Source organism: Oncorhynchus masou, chromosome 2, assembly GCF_036934945.1.
Source record: "Oncorhynchus masou masou isolate Uvic2021 chromosome 2, UVic_Omas_1.1, whole genome shotgun sequence".
Taxonomy (NCBI): domain Eukaryota; kingdom Metazoa; phylum Chordata; class Actinopteri; order Salmoniformes; family Salmonidae; genus Oncorhynchus; species Oncorhynchus masou.
Genome location: NC_088213.1, coordinates 2,351,422 through 2,375,632, shown reverse-complemented (window position 1 = coordinate 2,375,632; position 24,211 = coordinate 2,351,422). Strand labels below are relative to the sequence as shown.

The window sequence follows — 24,211 nt, the reverse complement described above, 5'->3', positions numbered from 1 at the left end:
GGAATAGTTACTGAGGAGGAGTAGACCCGGAATAGTTACTGAGGAGGAGTAGACCCGGAATAGTTACTGAGGAGGAGTAGACCTGGAATAGTTACTGAGGAGTAGAATACCTGGAATAGTAACAGTTACTGAGGAGGAGTAGACCTGGAATAGTTACTGAGGAGGAGTAGACCTGGAATAGTTACTGAGGAGGAGTAGACCCGGAATAGTTACTGAGGAGGAGTAGACCCGTAATAGTTACTGAGGAGGAGTAGACCCGGAATAGTTACTGAGGAGGAGTAGACCCGGAATAGTTACTGAGGAGGAGTAGACCCGGAATAGTTACTGAGGAGGAGTAGACCTGGAATAGTTACTGAGGAGGAGTAGACCTGGAATAGTTACTGAGGAGGAGTAGACCTGGAATAGTTACTGAGGAGGAGTAGACCTGGAATAGTTACTGAGGAGGAGTAGACCCGGAATAGTTACTGAGGAGGAGTAGACCCGGAATTGTTACTGAGGAGGAGTAGACCCGGAATAGTTACCGAGGAGGAATAGACCCGGAATAGTTACCGAGGAGTAGAAGACCCGGAATAGTTACCGAGGAGTAGAAGACCTGGAATAGTTACTGAGGAGGAGTAGACCTGGAATAGTTACTGAGGAGGAGTAGACCCGGAATAGTTACTGAGGAGGAGTAGACCCGGAATAGTTACTGAGGAGGAGTAGACCCGGAATAGTTACTGAGGAGGAGTAGACCTGGAATAGTTACTGAGGAGGAGTAGACCTGGAATAGTTACTGAGGAGGAGTAGACCTGGAATAGTTACTGAGGAGGAGTAGACCTGGAATAGTTACTGAGGAGGAGTAGACCTGGAATAGTTACTGAGGAGGAGTAGACCCGGAATAGTTACTGAGGAGGAGTAGACCCGGAATAGTTACTGAGGAGGAGTAGACCCGGAATAGTTACTGAGGAGGAGTAGACCCGGAATAGTTACTGAGGAGGAGTAGACCCGGAATAGTTACTGAGGAGGAGTAGACCCGGAATAGTTACTGAGGAGGAGTAGACCTGGAATAGTTACTGAGGAGGAGTAGACCTGGAATAGTTACTGAGGAGGAGTAGACCTGGAATAGTTACTGAGGAGGAGTAGACCCGGAATAGTTACTGAGGAGGAGTAGACCTGGAATAGTTACTGAGGAGGAATAGACCTGGAATAGTTACTGAGGAGGAGTAGACCTGGAATAGTTACTGAGGAGGAATAGACCTGGAACAGTAACAGTTACTGAGGGGGAATAGACCTGGAACAGTAACAGTTACTGAGGAGGAATAGACCTGGAATAGTTACTGAGGAGGAGTAGACCTGGAACAGTAACAGTTACTGAGGAGGAGTAGACCTGGAATAGTAACAGTTACTCTACAAGGCAGTTAACCCACTGTTCCCCTGAACGAGGCAGTTAACCCACTGTTCCCCTGAATGAGGCAGTTAACCCACTGTTCCCCTGAACGAGGCAGTTGACCCACTTTTCCCCTGAACAAGGCAGTTGACCCACTGTTCCCCTGAACGAGGCAGTTGACCCACTGTTCCCCTGAACGAGGCAGTTGACCCACTGTTCCCCTGAACGAGGCAGTTGACCCACTGTTCCCCTGAACGAGGCAGTTGACCCACTGTTCCCCTGAACGAGGCAGTTGACCCACTGTTCCCCTGAACGAGGCAGTTGACCCACTGTTCCCCTGAACGAGGCAGTTGACCCACTGTTCCCCTGAACAAGGCAGTTAACCCACTGTTCCCCTGAACAAGGCAGTTAACCCACTGTTCCCCTGAACAAGGCAGTTAACCCACTGTTCCCCTGAACAAGGCAGTTAACCCACTGTTCCCCTGAACAAGGCAGTTAACCCACTGTTCCTAGGCCGTCTTTGAAAATAAGAATTTGTTCTTAACTGACTTGCCTAGTTAAATAAAGGTTAAAAAAATATATCTATATATGTATATATTTATAGATATCTCTACTGCTATGTGTGTGAATATGATGATCGTAACATGCAGCTGTCCTTCCCCTCCTGTCCTGTAGGTGTCAGTGTCCAACAGAAACACCTCTCCAACGACAAGAAGTTCATGCTGAACATGCTCTACGCCAATAACTCCTCAGGGTCTTCAGGGGACCGGCCGTCAGGCACCAACCCCGACCCCAACCTCGACCCCGAGGAGAGCCTCTCCGGAGAGCCAGAGGACCACAGAGGGCTGGGCAGGGCTGGTAGCAGTGTGAAGGAACGTCTATCTAGCCTCAAGGTAGGAATTCATTAGTGTCTTTTTTTTAATCAATGTTCTAACTTTATTGAACAGAGAGAGGAAGACTGTGGGGATCTGCTCTGACTTTATTGAACAGAGAGAGGAAGACTGTGGGGATCTGTTCTGAATTTATTGAACAGAGAGAGGAAGACTGTGGGGATCTGTTCTGACTTTATTGAACAGAGAGAGGAAGACTGTGGGGATCTGCTCTGACTTTATTGAACAGAGAGAGGAAGACTGTGGGGATCTGCTCTGACTTTATTGAACAGAGAGAGGAAGACTGTGGGGATCTGTTCTGAATTTATTGAACAGAGAGAGGAAGACTGTGGGGATCTGTTCTGACTTTATTGAACAGAGAGAGGAAGACTGTGGGGATCTGTTCTGACTTTATTGAACAGAGACAGGATGACAGTGGGGATCTGTTCTAACTTTATTGAACAGAGAGAGGAAGACAGTGGGGATCTGTTATGACTTTATTGAACAGAGAGAGGAAGACAGTGGGGATCTGTCTGACTTTATTGAACAGAGAGAGGAAGACAGTGGGGATCTGTTCTGATTTTATTGAACAGAGAGAGGAAGACAATGGGGATCTGTTCTGATTTTATTGAACAGAGAGAGAGCGGATGACAGTGGGGAAGATACAGAGAGGTTGTGTCAAGGTTGTCTGGCTACCCAAACTCCTTGCTCAGACAAATGCAAGGCCACGCCCACGGACGTTAGATACTTATCTGCAATGAGTCTGGATCCGAGTACCTCCCCGACCAATTTCTGGAACGTGAACAAATTCAAACTGTTCTGATTGGTCCTAGAAACCAATGGGTTGCCAGAGCCAGAACACATGTGAGTAAAGCAGCGTTTTGAAGATGGTCATTCTTTTTGATACTCTGATTGGTTAGAGATCATCCAATCACTGATGACTTTGTTTTGTACAACACCCCTTTTTATTGTTTCTTTTATTACTTTTTTTTTGTTGTATTTTTAAAAAAAATTCTCCCCAAAATCCCTCGTTTCCGATTGGTAGTTAGTCTTGTCTCATCGCTGCAACTCCCATACGGGCACAACCCAACCAGGCCGCACTGCTTCTTGACACAATGCCCACTTAACCCGGAAGCCAGCCGCACCAATGTGTCGGAGGAAACAACCGTACACCTGGCGACCGTGTCAGCGTGCACTACGCCCAGCCCGCCACAGGAGGCGCTAGAGCCGACCAAACCCTTAAACTGGCTGGGACTGGTACACCACCCTAGGTAGAGGATACATGACACTGTGGCTGGGACTGGTACACCACCCTAGGTAGAGGATACATGACACTGTGGCTGGGACTGGTACACCACCCTAGGTAGAGGATACATGACACTGTGGCTGGGACTGGTACACCACCCTAGGTAGAGGAGACATGACACTGTGGCTGGGACTGGTACACCACCCTAGGTAGAGGAGACATGACACTGTGGCTGGGACTGGTACACCACCCTAGGTAGAGGAGACATGACACTGGCTGGGACTGGTACACCACCCTAGGTAGAGGAGACATGACACTGTGGCTGGGACTGGTACACCACCCTAGGTAGAGGAGACATGACACTGGCTGGGACTGGTACACCACCCTAGGTAGAGGAGACATGACACTGTGGCTGGGACTGGTACACCACCCTAGGTAGAGGATACATGACACTGTGGCTGGGACTGGTACACCACCCTAGGTAGAGGAGACATGACACTGTGGCTGGGACTGGTACACCACCCTAGGTAGAGGATACATGACACTGTGGCTGGGACTGGTACACCACCCTAGGTAGAGGAGACATGACACTGTGGCTGGGACTGGTACACCACCCTAGGTAGAGGAGACATGACACTGTGGCTGGGACTGGTACACCACCCTAGGTAGAGGAGACATGACACTGTGGCTGGGACTGGTACACCACCCTAGGTAGAGGAGACATGACACTGGCTGGGACTGGTACACCACCCTAGGTAGAGGAGACATGACACTGTGGCTGGGACTGGTACACCACCCTAGGTAGAGGAGACATGACACTGGCTGGGACTGGTACACCACCCTAGGTAGAGGAGACATGACACTGTGGCTGGGACTGGTACACCACCCTAGGTAGAGGATACATGACACTGTGGCTGGGACTGGTACACCACCCTAGGTAGAGGAGACATGACACTGTGGCTGGGACTGGTACACCACCCTAGGTAGAGGATACATGACACTGTGGCTGGGACTGGTACACCACCCTAGGTAGAGGAGACATGACACTGTGGCTGGGACTGGTACACCACCCTAGGTAGAGGAGACATGACACTGTGGCTGGGACTGGTACACCACCCTAGGTAGAGGAGACATGACACTGGCTGGGACTGGTACACCACCCTAGGTAGAGGAGACATGACACTGTGGCTGGGACTGGTACACCACCCTAGGTAGAGGAGACATGACACTGGCTGGGACTGGTACACCACCCTAGGTAGAGGAGACATGACACTGTGGCTGGGACTGGTACACCACCCTAGGTAGAGGAGACATGACACTGTGGCTGGGACTGGTACACCACCCTAGGTAGAGGAGACATGACACTGTGGCTGGGACTGGTACACCACCCTAGGTAGAGGAGACATGACACTGTGGCTGGGACTGGTACACCACCCTAGGTAGAGGAGACATGACACTGGCTGGGACTGGTACACCACCCTAGGTAGAGGAGACATGACACTGTGGCTGGGACTGGTACACCACCCTAGGTAGAGGATACATGACACTGTGGCTGGGACTGGTACACCACCCTAGGTAGAGGAGACATGACACTGTGGCTGGGACTGGTACACCACCCTAGGTAGAGGATACATGACACTGTGGCTGGGACTGGTACACCACCCTAGGTAGAGGAGACATGACACTGTGGCTGGGACTGGTACACCACCCTAGGTAGAGGAGACATGACACTGTGGCTGGGACTGGTACACCACCCTAGGTAGAGGAGACATGACACTGGCTGGGACTGGTACACCACCCTAGGTAGAGGAGACATGACACTGTGGCTGGGACTGGTACACCACCCTAGGTAGAGGAGACATGACACTGGCTGGGACTGGTACACCACCCTAGGTAGAGGAGACATGACACTGTGGCTGGGACTGGTACACCACCCTAGGTAGAGGAGACATGACACTGTGGCTGGGACTGGTACACCACCCTAGGTAGGGTAGACATGAGGCCTGACACTGTGGCTGGGACTGGTACACCACCCTAGGTAGGGTAGACATGAGGCCTGACACTGTGGCTGGGACTGGTACACCACCCTAGGTAGAGGAGACATGACACTGTGGCTGGGACTGGTACACCACCCTAGGTAGGGTAGACATGAGGCCTGACACTGTGGCTGGGACTGGTACACCACCCTAGGTAGGGTAGACATGAGGCCTGACACTGTGGCTGGGACTGGTACACCACCCTAGGTAGGGTAGACATGAGGCCTGACACTGTGGCTGGGACTGGTACACCGCCCTGGGACTGGTACACCGCCCTGGGACTGGTACACCGCCCTGGGACTGGTACACCGCCCTAGGCCACGTGGTAGGGATGAGTTCTAGTCTTTCAGAATCCGTTAGTTGATGGGACTAGAAAAATGCTGACTGATCTATAGCAGAGTTACACAGCTGAACACATGCTGACTGATCTATAGCAGAGTTACACAGCTGAACACATGCTGACTGATCTATAGCAGAGTTACACAGCTCAACACATGCTGACTGATCTATAGCAGAGTTAGAGATGAACACATGCTGACTGATCTATAGCAGAGTTAGAGATGAACACATGCTGACTGATCTATAGCAGAGTTAGAGATGAACACATGCTGACTGATCTATAGCAGAGTTACACAGCTGAACACATGCTGACTGATCTATAGCAGAGTTACACAGCTGAACACATGCTGACTGATCTATAGCAGAGTTAGAGATGAACACATGCTGACTGATCTATAGCAGAGTTACACAGCTGAACACATGCTGACTGATCTATAGCAGAGTTAGAGATGAACACATGCTGACTGATCTATAGCAGAGTTAGAGATGAACACATGCTGACTGATCTATAGCAGAGTTAGAGATGAACACATGCTGGCTGATCTATAGCAGAGTTAGAGATGAACACATGCTGACTGATCTATAGCAGAGTTAGAGATGAACACATGCTGACTGATCTATAGCAGAGTTAGAGATGAACACATGCTGACTGATCTATAGCAGAGTTAGAGATGAACACATGCTGACTGATCTATAGCAGAGTTAGAGATGAACACATGCTGACTGATCTATAGCAGAGTTAGAGATGAACACACGCTGACTGATCTATAGCAGAGTTAGAGATGAACACATGCTGACTGATCTATAGCAGAGTTAGAGATGAACACATGCTGACTGATCTATAGCAGAGTTAGAGATGAACACATGCTGACTGATCTATAGCCAGAGTTAGAGATGAACACATGCTGACTGATCTATAGCAGAGTTAGAGATGAACACATGCTGACTGATCTATAGCAGAGTTACACAGCTGAACACATGCTGACTGATCTATAGCAGAGTTAGCGATGAACACATGCTGACTGATCTATAGCAGAGTTAGCGATGAACACATGCTGACTGATCTATAGCAGAGTTAGCGATGAACACATGCTGACTGATCTATAGCAGAGTTAGAGATGAACACATGCTGACTGATCTATAGCCAGAGTTAGAGATGAACACATGCTGACTGATCTATAGCAGAGTTACACAGCTGAACACATGCTGACTGATCTATAGCAGAGTTAGAGATGAACACATGCTGACTGATCTATAGCAGAGTTAGAGATGAACACATGCTGACTGATCTATAGCAGAGTTAGAGATGAACACATGCTGACTGATCTATAGCAGAGTTAGAGATGAACACATGCTGACTGATCTATAGCAGAGTTAGAGATGAACACATGCTGACTGATCTATAGCAGAGTTACACAGATGAACACATGCAGACTGATCTACAGCAGAGTTAGAGATGAACACATGCTGACTGATCTATAGCAGAGTTAGAGATGAACACATGCTGACTGATCTATAGCAGAGTTAGAGATGAACACATGCTGACTGATCTATAGCAGAGTTAGAGATGAACACATGCTGACTGATCTACAGCAGAGTTAGAGATCAACACATGCTGACTGATCTATAGCCAGAGTTAGAGATGAACACATGCTGACTGATCTATAGCAGAGTTAGAGATGAACACATGCTGACTGATTTATAGCAGAGTTACACAGCTGGACACATGCTGACTGATCTATAGTAGAGTGAGAGATGAACACATGCTGACTGATCTATATCAGAGTTAGAGATGAACACATGCTGACTGATCTATAGCAGAGTTCGAGATGAACACATGCTGACTGATCTGTAGCAGAGTTAGAGATGAACACATGCTGACTGATCTATAGCAGAGTGAGAGATGAACACATGCTGACTGATCTTTAGCAGAGTTAGAGATGAACACATGCAGACTGATCTATAGCAGAGTGAGAGATGAACACATGCTGACTGATCTATAGCAGAGTTACACAGCTGGACACATGCTGACTGATCTATAGTAGAGTGAGAGATGAACACATGCTGACTGATCTATAGCAGAGTTAGAGATGAACACATGCTGACTGATCTATAGCAGAGTTACACAGCTCAACACATGCTGACTGATCTATATCAGAGTTACAAAGCTCAACACATGCTGACTGATCTATAGCAGAGTTACACAGCTCAACACATGCTGACTGATCTATAGCAGAGTTAGAGATGAACACATGCTGACTGATCTATAGCAGAGTTACACAGCTGAACACATGCTGACTGATCTATAGCAGAGTTAGAGATGAACACATGCTGACTGATCTATAGCAGAGTTAGAGATGAACACATGCTGACTGATCTATATCAGAGTTAGAGATGAACACATGCTGACTGATCTATAGCAGAGTTGGAGATGAACACATGCTGACTGATCTGTAGCAGAGTTAGAGATGAACACATGCTGACTGATCTATAGCAGAGTGAGAGATGAACACATGCTGTCTGATCTATAGCAGAGTGAGAGATGAACACATGCTGACTGATCTATAGCAGAGTTAGAGATGAACACATGCTGACTGATCTATAGCAGAGTTACACAGCTGGACACATGCTGACTGATCTATAGTAGAGTGAGAGATGAACACATGCTGACTGATCTATATCAGAGTTAGAGATGAACACATGCTGACTGATCTATAGCAGAGTTCGAGATGAACACATGCTGACTGATCTGTAGCAGAGTTAGAGATGAACACATGCTGACTGATCTATAGCAGAGTGAGAGATGAACACATGCTGACTGATCTTTAGCAGAGTTAGAGATGAACACATGCAGACTGATCTATAGCAGAGTGAGAGATGAACACATGCTGACTGATCTATAGCAGAGTTAGAGATGAACACATGCTGACTGATCTATAGCAGAGTGAGAGATGAACACATGCTGACTGATCTATAGCAGAGTGAGAGATGAACACATGCTGACTGATCTATAGCAGAGTTAGAGATGAACACATGCTGACTGATCTATAGCAGAGTTACACAGCTCAACACATGCTGACTGATCTATAGCAGAGTTACACAGCTCAACACATGCTGACTGATCTATATCAGAGTTACACAGCTCAACACATGCTGACTGATCTATAGCAGAGTTAGAGATGAACACATGCTGACTGATCTATAGCAGAGTGAGAGATGAACACATGCTGACTGATCTATAGCAGAGTGAGAGATGAACACATGCTGACTGATATATAGCAGAGTGAGAGATGAACACATGCTGACTGATCTATAGCAGAGTGAGAGATGAACACATGCTGACTGATCTATAGCAGAGTGAGAGATGAACACATGCTGACTGATCTATAGCAGAGTTAGAGATGAACACATGCTGACTGATTTATAGCAGAGTTAGAGATGAACACATGCTGACTGATTTATAGCAGAGTTACACAGCTCAACACATGCTGACTGATCTATAGCAGAGTTACACAGCTCAACACATGCTGACTGATCTATAGCAGAGTTAGAGATGAACACATGCTGACTGATCTATAGCAGAGTTAGAGATGAACACATGCTGACTGATCTATAGCAGAGTTAGAGATGAACACATGCTGACTGATCTATAGCAGAGTTACACAGCTCAACACATGCTGACTGATCTATAGCAGAGTTAGAGATGAACACATGCTGACTGATCTATAGCAGAGTGAGAGATGAACACATGCTGACTGATCTATAGCAGAGTTAGAGATGAACACATGCTGACTGATCTATAGCAGAGTTAGAGATGAACACATGCTGACTGATCTATAGCAGAGTTAGAGATGAACACATGCTGACTGATTTATATCAGAGTTACACAGCTGGACACATGCTGACTGATCTATAGTAGAGTGAGAGATGAACACATGCTGACTGATCTATAGCAGAGTTAGAGATGAACACATGCTGACTGATCTATAGCAGAGTTACACAGCTCAACACATGCTGACTGATCTATAGCAGAGTTACACAGCTCAACACATGCTGACTGATCTATAGCAGAGTTAGAGATGAACACATGCTGACTGATCTATAGCAGAGTTAGAGATGAACACATGCTGACTGATCTATAGCAGAGTTAGAGATGAACACATGCTGACTGATCTATAGCAGAGTTACACAACTCAACACATGCTGACTGATCTATAGCAGAGTTAGAGATGAACACATGCTGACTGATCTATAGCAGAGTGAGAGATGAACACATGCTGACTGATCTATAGCAGAGTTAGAGATGAACACATGCTGACTGATCTATAGCAGAGTTAGAGATGAACACATGCTGACTGATCTATAGCAGAGTTAGAGATGAACACATGCTGACTGATATATAGCAGAGTTAGAGATGAACACATGCTGACTGATCTATAGCAGAGTTACACAGCTCAACACATGCTGACTGATCTATAGCAGAGTTACACAGCTCAACACATGCTGACTGATCTATAGCAGAGTTAGAGATGAACACATGCTGACTGATCTATAGCAGAGTTAGAGATGAACACATGCTGACTGATCTATAGCAGAGTTCGAGATGAACACATGCTGACTGATCTGTAGCAGAGTTAGAGATGAACACATGCTGACTGATCTATAGCAGAGTGAGAGATGAACACATGCTGACTGATCTTTAGCAGAGTTAGAGATGAACACATGCAGACTGATCTATAGCAGAGTGAGAGATGAACACATGCTGACTGATCTATAGCAGAGTTAGAGATGAACACATGCTGACTGATCTATAGCAGAGTGAGAGATGAACACATGCTGACTGATCTATAGCAGAGTGAGAGATGAACACATGCTGACTGATCTATAGCAGAGTTAGAGATGAACACATGCTGACTGATCTATAGCAGAGTTACACAGCTCAACACATGCTGACTGATCTATAGCAGAGTTACACAGCTCAACACATGCTGACTGATCTATATCAGAGTTACACAGCTCAACACATGCTGACTGATCTATAGCAGAGTTAGAGATGAACACATGCTGACTGATCTATAGCAGAGTGAGAGATGAACACATGCTGACTGATCTATAGCAGAGTGAGAGATGAACACATGCTGACTGATATATAGCAGAGTGAGAGATGAACACATGCTGACTGATCTATAGCAGAGTGAGAGATGAACACATGCTGACTGATCTATAGCAGAGTGAGAGATGAACACATGCTGACTGATCTATAGCAGAGTTAGAGATGAACACATGCTGACTGATTTATAGCAGAGTTAGAGATGAACACATGCTGACTGATTTATAGCAGAGTTACACAGCTCAACACATGCTGACTGATCTATAGCAGAGTTACACAGCTCAACACATGCTGACTGATCTATAGCAGAGTTAGAGATGAACACATGCTGACTGATCTATATCAGAGTTAGAGATGAACACATGCTGACTGATCTATAGCAGAGTTAGAGATGAACACATGCTGACTGATCTATAGCAGAGTTACACAGCTCAACACATGCTGACTGATCTATAGCAGAGTTAGAGATGAACACATGCTGACTGATCTATAGCAGAGTTAGAGATAAACACATGCTGACTGATCTATAGCAGAGTGAGAGATAAACACATGCTGACTGATCTATAGCAGAGTGAGAGATGAACACATGCTGACTGATCTATAGCAGAGTGAGAGATGAACACATGCTGACTGATTTATAGCAGAGTTAGAGATGAACACATGCTGACTGATCTATAGCAGAGTTAGAGATGAACACATGCTGACTGATCTATAGCAGAGTGAGAGATAAACACATGCTGACTGATCTATAGCAGAGTGAGAGATGAACACATGCTGACTGATCTATAGCACAGTTAGAGATGCACACATGCTGACTGATTTATAGCAGAGTTACACAGTTGGACACATGCTGACTGATCTATAGCAGAGTTAGAGATGAACACATGCTGACTGATCTATAGCAGAGTGAGAGATAAACACATGCTGACTGATCTATAGCAGAGTGAGAGATGAACACATGCTGACTGATCTATAGCAGAGTTAGAGATGGACACATGCTGACTGATCTATAGCAGAGTTAGAGATGAACACATGCTGACTGATCTATAGCAGAGTTAGAGATGAACACATGCTGACTGATCTATAGCAGAGTTACACAGCTCAACACATGCTGACTGATCTATAGCAGAGTTAGAGATGAACACATGCTGACTGATCTATAGCAGAGTGAGAGATGAACACATACTGACTGATCTATAGCAGAGTTAGAGATGAACACATGCTGACTGATCTATAGCAGAGTTAGAGATGAACACATGCTGACTGATCTATAGCAGAGTTAGAGATGAACACATGCTGACTGATCTATAGCAGAGTTAGAGATGAACACATGCTGACTGATCTATAGCAGAGTTACACAGCTCAACACATGCTGACTGATCTATAGCAGAGTTACACAGCTCAACACATGCTGACTGATCTATAGCAGAGTTAGAGATGAACACATGCTGACTGATCTATAGCAGAGTTAGAGATGAACACTTGCTGACTGATCTATAGCAGAGTGAGAGATGAACACATGCTGACTGATCTATAGCAGAGTGAGAGATGAACACATGCTGACTGATCTATAGCAGAGTGAGAGATGAACACATGCTGACTGATCTATAGCAGAGTGAGAGATGAACACATGCTGACTGATCTATAGCAGAGTTAGAGATGAACACATGCTGACTGATCTATAGCAGAGTTAGAGATGAACACATGCTGACTGATCTATAGCAGAGTTAGAGATGAACACATGCTGACTGATCTATAGCAGAGTGAGAGATGAACACATGCTGACTGATCTATAGCAGAGTGAGAGATGAACACATGCTGACTGATCTATAGCAGAGTGAGAGATGAACACATGCTGACTGATCTATAGCAGAGTGAGAGATGAACACATGCTGACTGATCTATAGCAGAGTGAGAGATGAACACATGCTGACTGATCTATAGCAGAGTGAGAGATGAACACATGCTGACTGATTTATAGCAGAGTTAGAGATGAACACATGCTGACTGATTTATAGCAGAGTTACACAGCTCAACACATGCTGACTGATCTATAGCAGAGTTAGAGATGAACACATGCTGACTGATCTATAGCAGAGTTAGAGATGAACACATGCTGACTGATCTATAGCAGAGTTAGAGATGAACACATGCTGACTGATCTATAGCAGAGTTACACAGCTCAACACATGCTGACTGATATATAGCAGAGTGAGAGATGAACACATGCTGACTGATCTATAGCAGAGTGAGAGATGAACACATGCTGACTGATCTATAGCAGAGTGAGAGATGAACACATGCTGACTGATCTATAGCAGAGTGAGAGATGAACACATGCTGACTGATCTATAGCAGAGTTAGAGATGAACACATGCTGACTGATCTATAGCAGAGTTAGATATGAACACATGCTGACTGATTTATAGCAGAGTTACACAGCTGGACACATGCTGACTGATCTATAGTAGAGTGAGAGATGAACACATGCTGACTGATCTATAGCATAGTTAGAGATGAACACATGCTGACTGATCTATAGCAGAGTTACACAGCTCAACACATGCTGACTGATCTATAGCAGAGTTACACAGCTCAACACATGCTGACTGATCTATAGCAGAGTTAGAGATGAACACATGCTGACTGATCTATAGCAGAGTTAGAGATGAACACATGCTGACTGATCTATAGCAGAGTTAGAGATGCACACATGCTGACTGATCTATAGCAGAGTTAAACAGCTCAACACATGCTGACTGATCTATAGCAGAGTTACACAGCTCAACACATGCTGACTGATCTATAGCAGAGTTAGAGATGAACACATGCTGACTGATCTATAGCAGAGTTAGAGATGAACACATGCTGACTGATCTATAGCAGAGTTACACAGCTCAACACATGCTGACTGATCTATAGCAGAGTTACACAGCTCAACGCATGCTGACTGATCTATAGCAGAGTGAGAGATGAACACATGCTGACTGATCTATAGCAGAGTGAGAGATGAACACATGCTGACTGATCTATAGCAGAGTTAGAGATGCACACATGCTGACTGATTTATAGCAGAGTTACACAGTTGGACACATGCTGACTGATCTATAGTAGAGTGAGAGATGAACACATGCTGACTGATCTATAGCAGAGTTAGAGATAAACACATGCTGACTGATCTATAGCAGAGTGAGAGATAAACACATGCTGACTGATCTATAGCAGAGTGAGAGATGAACACATGCTGACTGATCTATAGCAGAGTGAGAGATGAACACATGCTGACTGATTTATAGCAGAGTTAGAGATGAACACATGCTGACTGATCTATAGCAGAGTTAGAGATGAACACATGCTGACTGATCTATAGCAGAGTGAGAGATAAACACATGCTGACTGATCTATAGCAGAGTGAGAGATGAACACATGCTGACTGATCTATAGCACAGTTAGAGATGCACACATGCTGACTGATTTATAGCAGAGTTACACAGTTGGACACATGCTGACTGATCTATAGCAGAGTTAGAGATGAACACATGCTGACTGATCTATAGCAGAGTGAGAGATAAACACATGCTGACTGATCTATAGCAGAGTGAGAGATGAACACATGCTGACTGATCTATAGCAGAGTTAGAGATGGACACATGCTGACTGATCTATAGCAGAGTTAGAGATGAACACATGCTGACTGATCTATAGCAGAGTTAGAGATGAACACATGCTGACTGATCTATAGCAGAGTTACACAGCTCAACACATGCTGACTGATCTATAGCAGAGTTAGAGATGAACACATGCTGACTGATCTATAGCAGAGTGAGAGATGAACACATACTGACTGATCTATAGCAGAGTTAGAGATGAACACATGCTGACTGATCTATAGCAGAGTTAGAGATGAACACATGCTGACTGATCTATAGCAGAGTTAGAGATGAACACATGCTGACTGATCTATAGCAGAGTTAGAGATGAACACATGCTGACTGATCTATAGCAGAGTTACACAGCTCAACACATGCTGACTGATCTATAGCAGAGTTACACAGCTCAACACATGCTGACTGATCTATAGCAGAGTTAGAGATGAACACATGCTGACTGATCTATAGCAGAGTTAGAGATGAACACTTGCTGACTGATCTATAGCAGAGTGAGAGATGAACACATGCTGACTGATCTATAGCAGAGTGAGAGATGAACACATGCTGACTGATCTATAGCAGAGTGAGAGATGAACACATGCTGACTGATCTATAGCAGAGTGAGAGATGAACACATGCTGACTGATCTATAGCAGAGTTAGAGATGAACACATGCTGACTGATCTATAGCAGAGTTAGAGATGAACACATGCTGACTGATCTATAGCAGAGTTAGAGATGAACACATGCTGACTGATCTATAGCAGAGTGAGAGATGAACACATGCTGACTGATCTATAGCAGAGTGAGAGATGAACACATGCTGACTGATCTATAGCAGAGTGAGAGATGAACACATGCTGACTGATCTATAGCAGAGTGAGAGATGAACACATGCTGACTGATCTATAGCAGAGTGAGAGATGAACACATGCTGACTGATCTATAGCAGAGTTAGAGATGAACACATGCTGACTGATTTATAGCAGAGTTAGAGATGAACACATGCTGACTGATTTATAGCAGAGTTACACAGCTCAACACATGCTGACTGATCTATAGCAGAGTTAGAGATGAACACATGCTGACTGATCTATAGCAGAGTTAGAGATGAACACATGCTGACTGATCTATAGCAGAGTTAGAGATGAACACATGCTGACTGATCTATAGCAGAGTTACACAGCTCAACACATGCTGACTGATATATAGCAGAGTGAGAGATGAACACATGCTGACTGATCTATAGCAGAGTGAGAGATGAACACATGCTGACTGATCTATAGCAGAGTGAGAGATGAACACATGCTGACTGATCTATAGCAGAGTGAGAGATGAACACATGCTGACTGATCTATAGCAGAGTTAGAGATGAACACATGCTGACTGATCTATAGCAGAGTTAGATATGAACACATGCTGACTGATTTATAGCAGAGTTACACAGCTGGACACATGCTGACTGATCTATAGTAGAGTGAGAGATGAACACATGCTGACTGATCTATAGCATAGTTAGAGATGAACACATGCTGACTGATCTATAGCAGAGTTACACAGCTCAACACATGCTGACTGATCTATAGCAGAGTTACACAGCTCAACACATGCTGACTGATCTATAGCAGAGTTAGAGATGAACACATGCTGACTGATCTATAGCAGAGTTAGAGATGAACACATGCTGACTGATCTATAGCAGAGTTAGAGATGCACACATGCTGACTGATCTATAGCAGAGTTAAACAGCTCAACACATGCTGACTGATCTATAGCAGAGTTACACAGCTCAACACATGCTGACTGATCTATAGCAGAGTTAGAGATGAACACATGCTGACTGATCTATAGCAGAGTTAGAGATGAACACATGCTGACTGATCTATAGCAGAGTTACACAGCTCAACACATGCTGACTGATCTATAGCAGAGTTACACAGCTCAACGCATGCTGACTGATCTATAGCAGAGTGAGAGATGAACACATGCTGACTGATCTATAGCAGAGTGAGAGATGAACACATGCTGACTGATCTATAGCAGAGTTAGAGATGCACACATGCTGACTGATTTATAGCAGAGTTACACAGTTGGACACATGCTGACTGATCTATAGTAGAGTGAGAGATGAACACATGCTGACTGATCTATAGCAGAGTTAGAGATGAACACATGCTGACTGATCTATAGCAGAGTTAGAGATGAACACATGCTGACTGATCTATAGCAGAGTTAGAGATGAACACATGCTGACTGATCTATAGCAGAGTTAGAGATAAACACATGCTGACTGATCTATAGCAGAGTGAGAGATAAACACATGCTGACTGATCTATAGCAGAGTGAGAGATGAACACATGCTGACTGATCTATAGCAGAGTGAGAGATGAACACATGCTGACTGATTTATAGCAGAGTTAGAGATGAACACATGCTGACTGATCTATAGCAGAGTTAGAGATGAACACATGCTGACTGATCTATAGCACAGTTAGAGATGCACACATGCTGACTGATTTATAGCAGAGTTACACAGTTGGACACATGCTGACTGATCTATAGTAGAGTGAGAGATGCACACATGCTGACTGATCTATAGCAGAGTGAGAGATGAACACATGCTGACTGATCTATAGCAGAGTGAGAGATGAACACATGCTGACTGATCTATAGCAGAGTTAGAGATGAACACATGCTGACTGATTTATAGCAGAGTTAGAGATGAACACATGCTGACTGATTTATAGCAGAGTTACACAGCTCAACACATGCTGACTGATCTATAGCAGAGTTACACAGCTCAACACATGCTGACTGATCTATAGCAGAGTTAGAGATGGACACATGCTGACTGATCTATAGCAGAGTTAGAGATGAACACATGCTGACTGATCTATAGCAGAGTTAGAGATGAACACATGCTGACTGATCTATAGCAGAGTTACACAGCTCAACACATGCTGACTGATCTATAGCAGAGTTAGAGATGAACACATGCTGACTGATCTATAGCAGAGTGAGAGATGAACACATGCTGACTGATCTATAGCAGAGTGAGAGATGAACACATGCTGACTGATCTATAGCAGAGTTAGAGATGAACACATGCTGACTGATCTATAGCAGAGTTAGAGATGAACACATGCTGACTGATCTATAGCAGAGTTAGAGATGAACACATGCTGACTGATCTATAGCAGAGTTACACAGCTCAACACATGCTGACTGATCTATAGCAGAGTTACACAGCTCAACACATGCTGACTGATCTATAGCAGAGTTAGAGATGAACACATGCTGACTGATCTATAGCAGAGTTAGAGATGAACACTTGCTGACTGATCTATAGCAGAGTGAGAGATGAACACATGCTGACTGATCTATAGCAGAGTGAGAGATGAACACATGCTGACTGATCTATAGCAGAGTGAGAGATGAACACATGCTGACTGATCTATAGCAGAGTGAGAGATGAACACATGCTGACTGATCTATAGCAGAGTTAGAGATGAACACATGCTGACTGATCTATAGCAGAGTTAGAGATGAACACATGCTGACTGATCTATAGCAGAGTTAGAGATGAACACATGCTGACTGATCTATAGCAGAGTGAGAGATGAACACATGCTGACTGATCTATAGCAGAGTGAGAGATGAACACATGCTGACTGATCTATAGCAGAGTGAGAGATGAACACATGCTGACTGATCTATAGCAGAGTGAGAGATGAACACATGCTGACTGATCTATAGCAGAGTGAGAGATGAACACATGCTGACTGATCTATAGCAGAGTTAGAGATGAACACATGCTGACTGATTTATAGCAGAGTTAGAGATGAACACATGCTGACTGATTTATAGCAGAGTTACACAGCTCAACACATGCTGACTGATCTATAGCAGAGTTACACAGCTCAACACATGCTGACTGATCTATAGCAGAGTTAGAGATGAACACATGCTGACTGATCTATAGCAGAGTTAGAGATGAACACATGCTGACTGATCTATAGCAGAGTTAGAGATGAACACATGCTGACTGATCTATAGCAGAGTTAGAGATGAACACATGCTGACTGATCTATAGCAGAGTTACACAGCTCAACACATGCTGACTGATCTATAGCAGAGTGAGAGATGAACACATGCTGACTGATCTATAGCAGAGTGAGAGATGAACACATGCTGACTGATCTATAGCAGAGTGAGAGATGAACACATGCTGACTGATCTATAGCAGAGTGAGAGATGAACACATGCTGACTGATCTATAGCAGAGTTAGAGATGAACACATGCTGACTGATCTATAGCAGAGTTAGAGATGAACACATGCTGACTGATTTATAGCAGAGTTACACAGCTGGACACATGCTGACTGATCTATAGTAGAGTGAGAGATGAACACATGCTGACTGATCTATAGCATAGTTAGAGATGAACACATGCTGACTGATCTATAGCAGAGTTACACAGCTCAACACATGCTGACTGATCTATAGCAGAGTTACACAGCTCAACACATGCTGACTGATCTATAGCAGAGTTAGAGATGAACACATGCTGACTGATCTATAGCAGAGTTAGAGATGAACACATGCTGACTGATCTATAGCAGAGTTACACAGCTCAACACATGCTGACTGATCTATAGCAGAGTTACACAGCTCAACACATGCTGACTGATCTATAGCAGAGTGAGAGATGAACACATGCTGACTGATCTATAGCAGAGTGAGAGATGAACACATGCTGACTGATCTATAGCAGAGTTAGAGATGCACACATGCTGACTGATTTATAGCAGAGTTACACAGTTGGACACATGCTGACTGATCTATAGTAGAGTGAGAGATGAACACATGCTGACTGATCTATAGCAGAGTTAGAGATGAACACATGCTGACTGATCTATAGCAGAGTTACACAGCTCAACACATGCTGACTGATCTATAGCAGAGTTACACAGCTCAACACATGCTGACTGATCTATAGCAGAGTTACACATGCTGACTGATCTATAGCAGAGTTAGAGATGAACACATGCTGACTGATCTATAGCAGAGTTAGAGATTAACACATGCTGACTGATCTATAGCAGAGTTAGAGATGAACTCATGCTGACTGATCTATAGCAGAGTTACACAGCTCAACACATGCTGACTGATCTATAGCAGAGTTAGAGATGAACACATGCTGACTGATCTATAGCAGAGTTAGAGATGAACACATGCAGACTGATCTATAGCAGAGTTACACAGCTGAACACATGCTGACTGATCTATAGCAGAGTTACACAGCTGAACACATGCTGACTGATCTATAGCAGAGTTAGAGATGAACACATGCTGACTGATCAATAGCAGAGTTAGAGATGAACACATGCTGACTGATCTATAGCAGAGTTACACAGCTGAACACATGCTGACTGATCTATAGCAGAGTTAGAGATGAACACATGCTGACTGATCTATAGCAGAGTTAGAGATGAACACACGCTGACTGATCTATAGCAGAGTTAGAGATGAACACATGCTGACTGATCTATAGCAGAGTTAGAGATGAACACATGCTGACTGATCTATAGCAGAGTTAGAGATGAACACATGCTGACTGATCTATAGCAGAGTTAGAGATGAACACATGCTGACTGATCTATAGCAGAGTTAGAGATGAACACATGCTGACTGATCTATAGCAGAGTTAGAGATGAACACATGCTGACTGATCTATAGCAGAGTTAGAGATGAACACATGCTGACTGATCTATAGCAGAGTTAGAGATGAACACATGCAGACTGATCTATAGTGGGGGGGGGAATTAAAAAACAGCATTGTGTTTATTTGAATTGAAATGCATAACTGATCCGTTCCCCCAGGCCCAGCAGGCCCAGCCTCTACCCAGCGAGGACAGCAGCTCCAGGAGGGCAGAGCTGCAGGGTCTGGGTGGCAGTGCCCAGGCGGCGCGGGCCAGGCTGGCAGAGGAGCAGCAGCACAGGCGTATCCGTCCGCAGTACAGCATCGACGCAGAGACCCACTCCCGAAACCTGGAGAAAACCCAGATGACCCCACTGGCCAGGGACAGACAGACGGACGCCTGGGACCAGCTCCAACCCAGCTCCAAAGCCCTGAAGATTAAAGACCTGGACTTCTCCGACCTCATGGAGGAGGAGGATATAGATGTCCTGGACGTGGACGGCTTCGACGTGGGAGTTGGTCGGCCCGGTGGTGGTGGTGGCATTCCACCTCCTCCTCCACCTATTCCTGGACTAGCCTCCGTTCCTCCTCCTCCTCCTCCTCCTCCCGGGGCTCCCTTTATGAGTATCCCTCCTCCACCACCTCCCCCACCGGGTGGAGGTCTCTGCTCCCCTCCTCCACCTCCTCCCCCACCGGGTGGAGGTCTCTGCTCTCCTCCTCCACCACCTCCTCCTGGAGCTCCCCCTTCTTCCTCCTCCTCCTCCTCCCAGACTCCAGACCCGGCCTTTGCCAAGAAGAGGAAGACGGTCAAGTTGTTCTGGAAGGAACTCAAACAGTCGGACAGTCCCAGGAAGTGTACATTCGGACGCGGGACGGTGTGGGCGTCGCTGGATAAGGTCACCGTGGATACGGCCAAGCTGGAACACCTGTTTGAGTCCAAGGCCAAGGAGCTACCCGTGGCTCTAAAGGTGAGGCATCACATCAGCTCCGAAATCAGAAGATCAGATTCCATGTGTTTCTGTTGCTGTTTACACATGAAGGAAAAATATCAGATAATTGTCAAAAGATCTCAATTGGACTGTCTGTGTAAACCATGTTCAACTGTCTCAAGTATTTTAAACCAGGAATGAAGTACCATAAATATTAACAGTATTCTCTGTTGGAGTTGACTGGAGAGTTGACTGGAGAGTTGACTGGAGAGTTGACAGGAGAGTTGACTGGGGTGAGTTGACTGGGGTGAGTTGACTGGGGAGAGTTGACTGGTGAGTTGACTGGGGTGAGTTGACTGGGGTGAGTTGACTGGGGAGAGTTGACTGGGGAGAGTTGACTGTAGAGTTGACTGGGGAGAGTTGACTGGGGAGAGTTGACTGGTGAGTTGACTGGTGAGTTGACTGGGGTGAGTTGACTGGGGAGAGTTGACTGGGGTGAGTTGACTGGGGAGAGTTGACTGGGGAGAGTTGACTGGGGAGAGTTGACTGGGGAGAGTTGACTGGGGAGAGTTGACTGTAGAGTTGACTGGGGAGAGTTGACTGGGGAGAGTTGACTGGGGAGAGTTGACTGTAGAGTTGACTGGGGAGAGTTGACTGTAGAGTTGACTGGGGAGAGTTGACTGGGGAGAGTTGACTGTAGAGTTGACTGTGGGGAGAGTTGACTGTGGGGAGAGTTGACTGTGGAGAGTTGACTGGGGAGAGTTGACTGGGGAGAGTTGACTGGGGAGAGTTGACTGGGGAGAGTTGACTGGGGAGAGTTGACTGGGGAGAGTTGACTGTAGAGTTGACTGGGGAGAGTTGACTGGGGAGAGTTGACTGGGGAGAGTTGACTGTAGAGTTGACTGGGGAGAGTTGACTGTAGAGTTGACTGGGGAGAGTTGACTGGGGAGAGTTGACTGTAGAGTTGACTGTGGGGAGAGTTGACTGTGGGGAGAGTTGACTGTGGAGAGTTGACTGGGGAGAGTTGACTGTAGAGTTGACTGGGGAGAGTTGACTGGGGAGAGTTGACTGGGGAGAGTTGACTGTAGAGTTGACTGGGGAGAGTTGACTGTAGAGTTGACTGGGGAGAGTTGACTGGGGAGAGTTGACTGGTGAGTTGACTGGGGTGAGTTGACTGTGGGGAGAGTTGACTGGGGTGAGTTGACTGGGGAGAGTTGACTGGGGAGAGTTGACTGTAGAGTTGACTGGGGAGAGTTGACTGGGGAGAGTTGACTGGGGAGAGTTGACTGTAGAGTTGACTGGGGAGAGTTGACTGGGGAGAGTTGACTGGGGAGAGTTGACTGTAGAGTTGACTGGGGAGAGTTGACTGTAGAGTTGACTGGGGAGAGTTGACTGGGGAGAGTTGACTGTAGAGTTGACTGTGGGGAGAGTTGACTGTGGGGAGAGTTGACTGTGGAGAGTTGACTGGGGAGAGTTGACTGGGGAGAGTTGACTGGGGAGAGTTGACTGGGGAGAGTTGACTGGGGAGAGTTGACTGTAGAGTTGACTGGGGAGAGTTGACTGGGGAGAGTTGACTGGGGAGAGTTGACTGGGGAGAGTTGACTGGGGAGAGTTGACTGGGGAGTTGACTGGTGAGTTGACTGGGGAGAGTTGACTGGGGAGAGTTGACTGGGGAGTTGACTGTGGGGAGAGTTGACTGTGGGGAGAGTTGACTGGGGAGAGTTGACTGGGGAGAGTTGACTGGGGAGAGTTGACTGGGGAGAGTTGACTGGGGAGAGTTGACTGGGGAGAGTTGACTGGGGAGAGTTGACTGGGGAGAGTTGACTGGGATGAGTTGACTGGGATGAGTTGACTGGGATGAGTTGACTGGGGAGAGTTGACTGGGGAGAGTTGACTGGGGAGAGTTGACTGGGGAGAGTTGACTGGGGAGAGTTGACTGGGGAGAGTTGACTGGGGAGAGTTGACTGGGGAGAGTTGACTGGGGAGAGTTGACTGGGGAGAGTTGACTGGGGAGAGTTGACTGGGGAGAGTTGACTGGGGAGAGTTGACTGGGGAGAGTTGACTGGGGAGAGTTGACTGGGGAGAGTTGACTGGGGAGAGTTGACTGGGGAGAGAGTTGACTGTGGGGAGAGTTGACTGGGGTGAGTTGACTGGGGAGAGTTGACTGGGGAGAGTTGACTGGAGAGTTGACTGGGGAGAGTTGACTGGGGAGGGTTGACTGGGGAGGGTTGACTGGTGAGTTGACTGGGGAGAGTTGACTGGGGAGAGTTGACTGGAGAGTTGACTGGGGTGAGTTGACTGTGGGGTGAGTTGACTGGGGAGAGTTGACTGGGGAGAGTTGACTGGGGAGAGTTGACTGGGGAGAGTTGACTGGGGAGAGTTGACTGGGGAGAGTTGACTGGGGAGAGTTGACTGGGGAGAGTTGACTGGGGAGAGTTGACTGTGGGGTGAGTTGACTGTGGGGAGAGTAGACTGTGGAGAGTTGACTGTGGGGTGAGTTGACTGTGGGGTGAGTTGACTGTGGGGTGAGTTGACTGTGGGGAGAGTAGACTGTGGAGAGTTGACTGTGGGGTGAGTTGACTGTGGAGAGAGTTGACTGTGGAGAGTTGACTGTGGAGAGTTGACTGTGGAGAGTTGACTGTGGAGAGAGTTGACTGTGGAGAGTTGACTGTGGAGAGAGTTGACTGTGGAGAGTTGACTGTGGAGAGTTGACTGTGGAGAGAGTTGACTGTGGAGAGTTGACTGTGGGGTGAGTTGACTGTGGAGAGTTGACTGTGGGGTGAGTTGACTGTGGAGAGTTGACTGTGGAGAGTTGACTGTGGAGAGTTGACTGTGGAGAGTTGACTGTGGGGAGAGTTGACTGGGGAGAGTTGACTGGGGAGAGTTGACTGGGGAGAGTTGACTGGGGAGAGTTGACTGGTGAGAGAGTTGACTGTGGAGAGTTGACTGTGGGGTGAGTTGACTG

The 24,211-nt window shown here is 46.1% G+C and overlaps 1 protein-coding gene across 1 annotated transcript in view; it reads left to right on the top strand.

Moving 5' to 3' along the window:
- The window catches only part of LOC135554425 (FH1/FH2 domain-containing protein 1-like), a 261,547-nt gene that overhangs the window by 182,681 nt on the left and 54,655 nt on the right, over positions 1–24,211 (top strand). Inside the window, 2 exon segments of the mRNA XM_064986740.1 lie at positions 2,042–2,259; positions 20,500–21,285. Of these exon segments, the coding sequence (XP_064842812.1) occupies positions 2,042–2,259; positions 20,500–21,285 (1,004 nt within the window).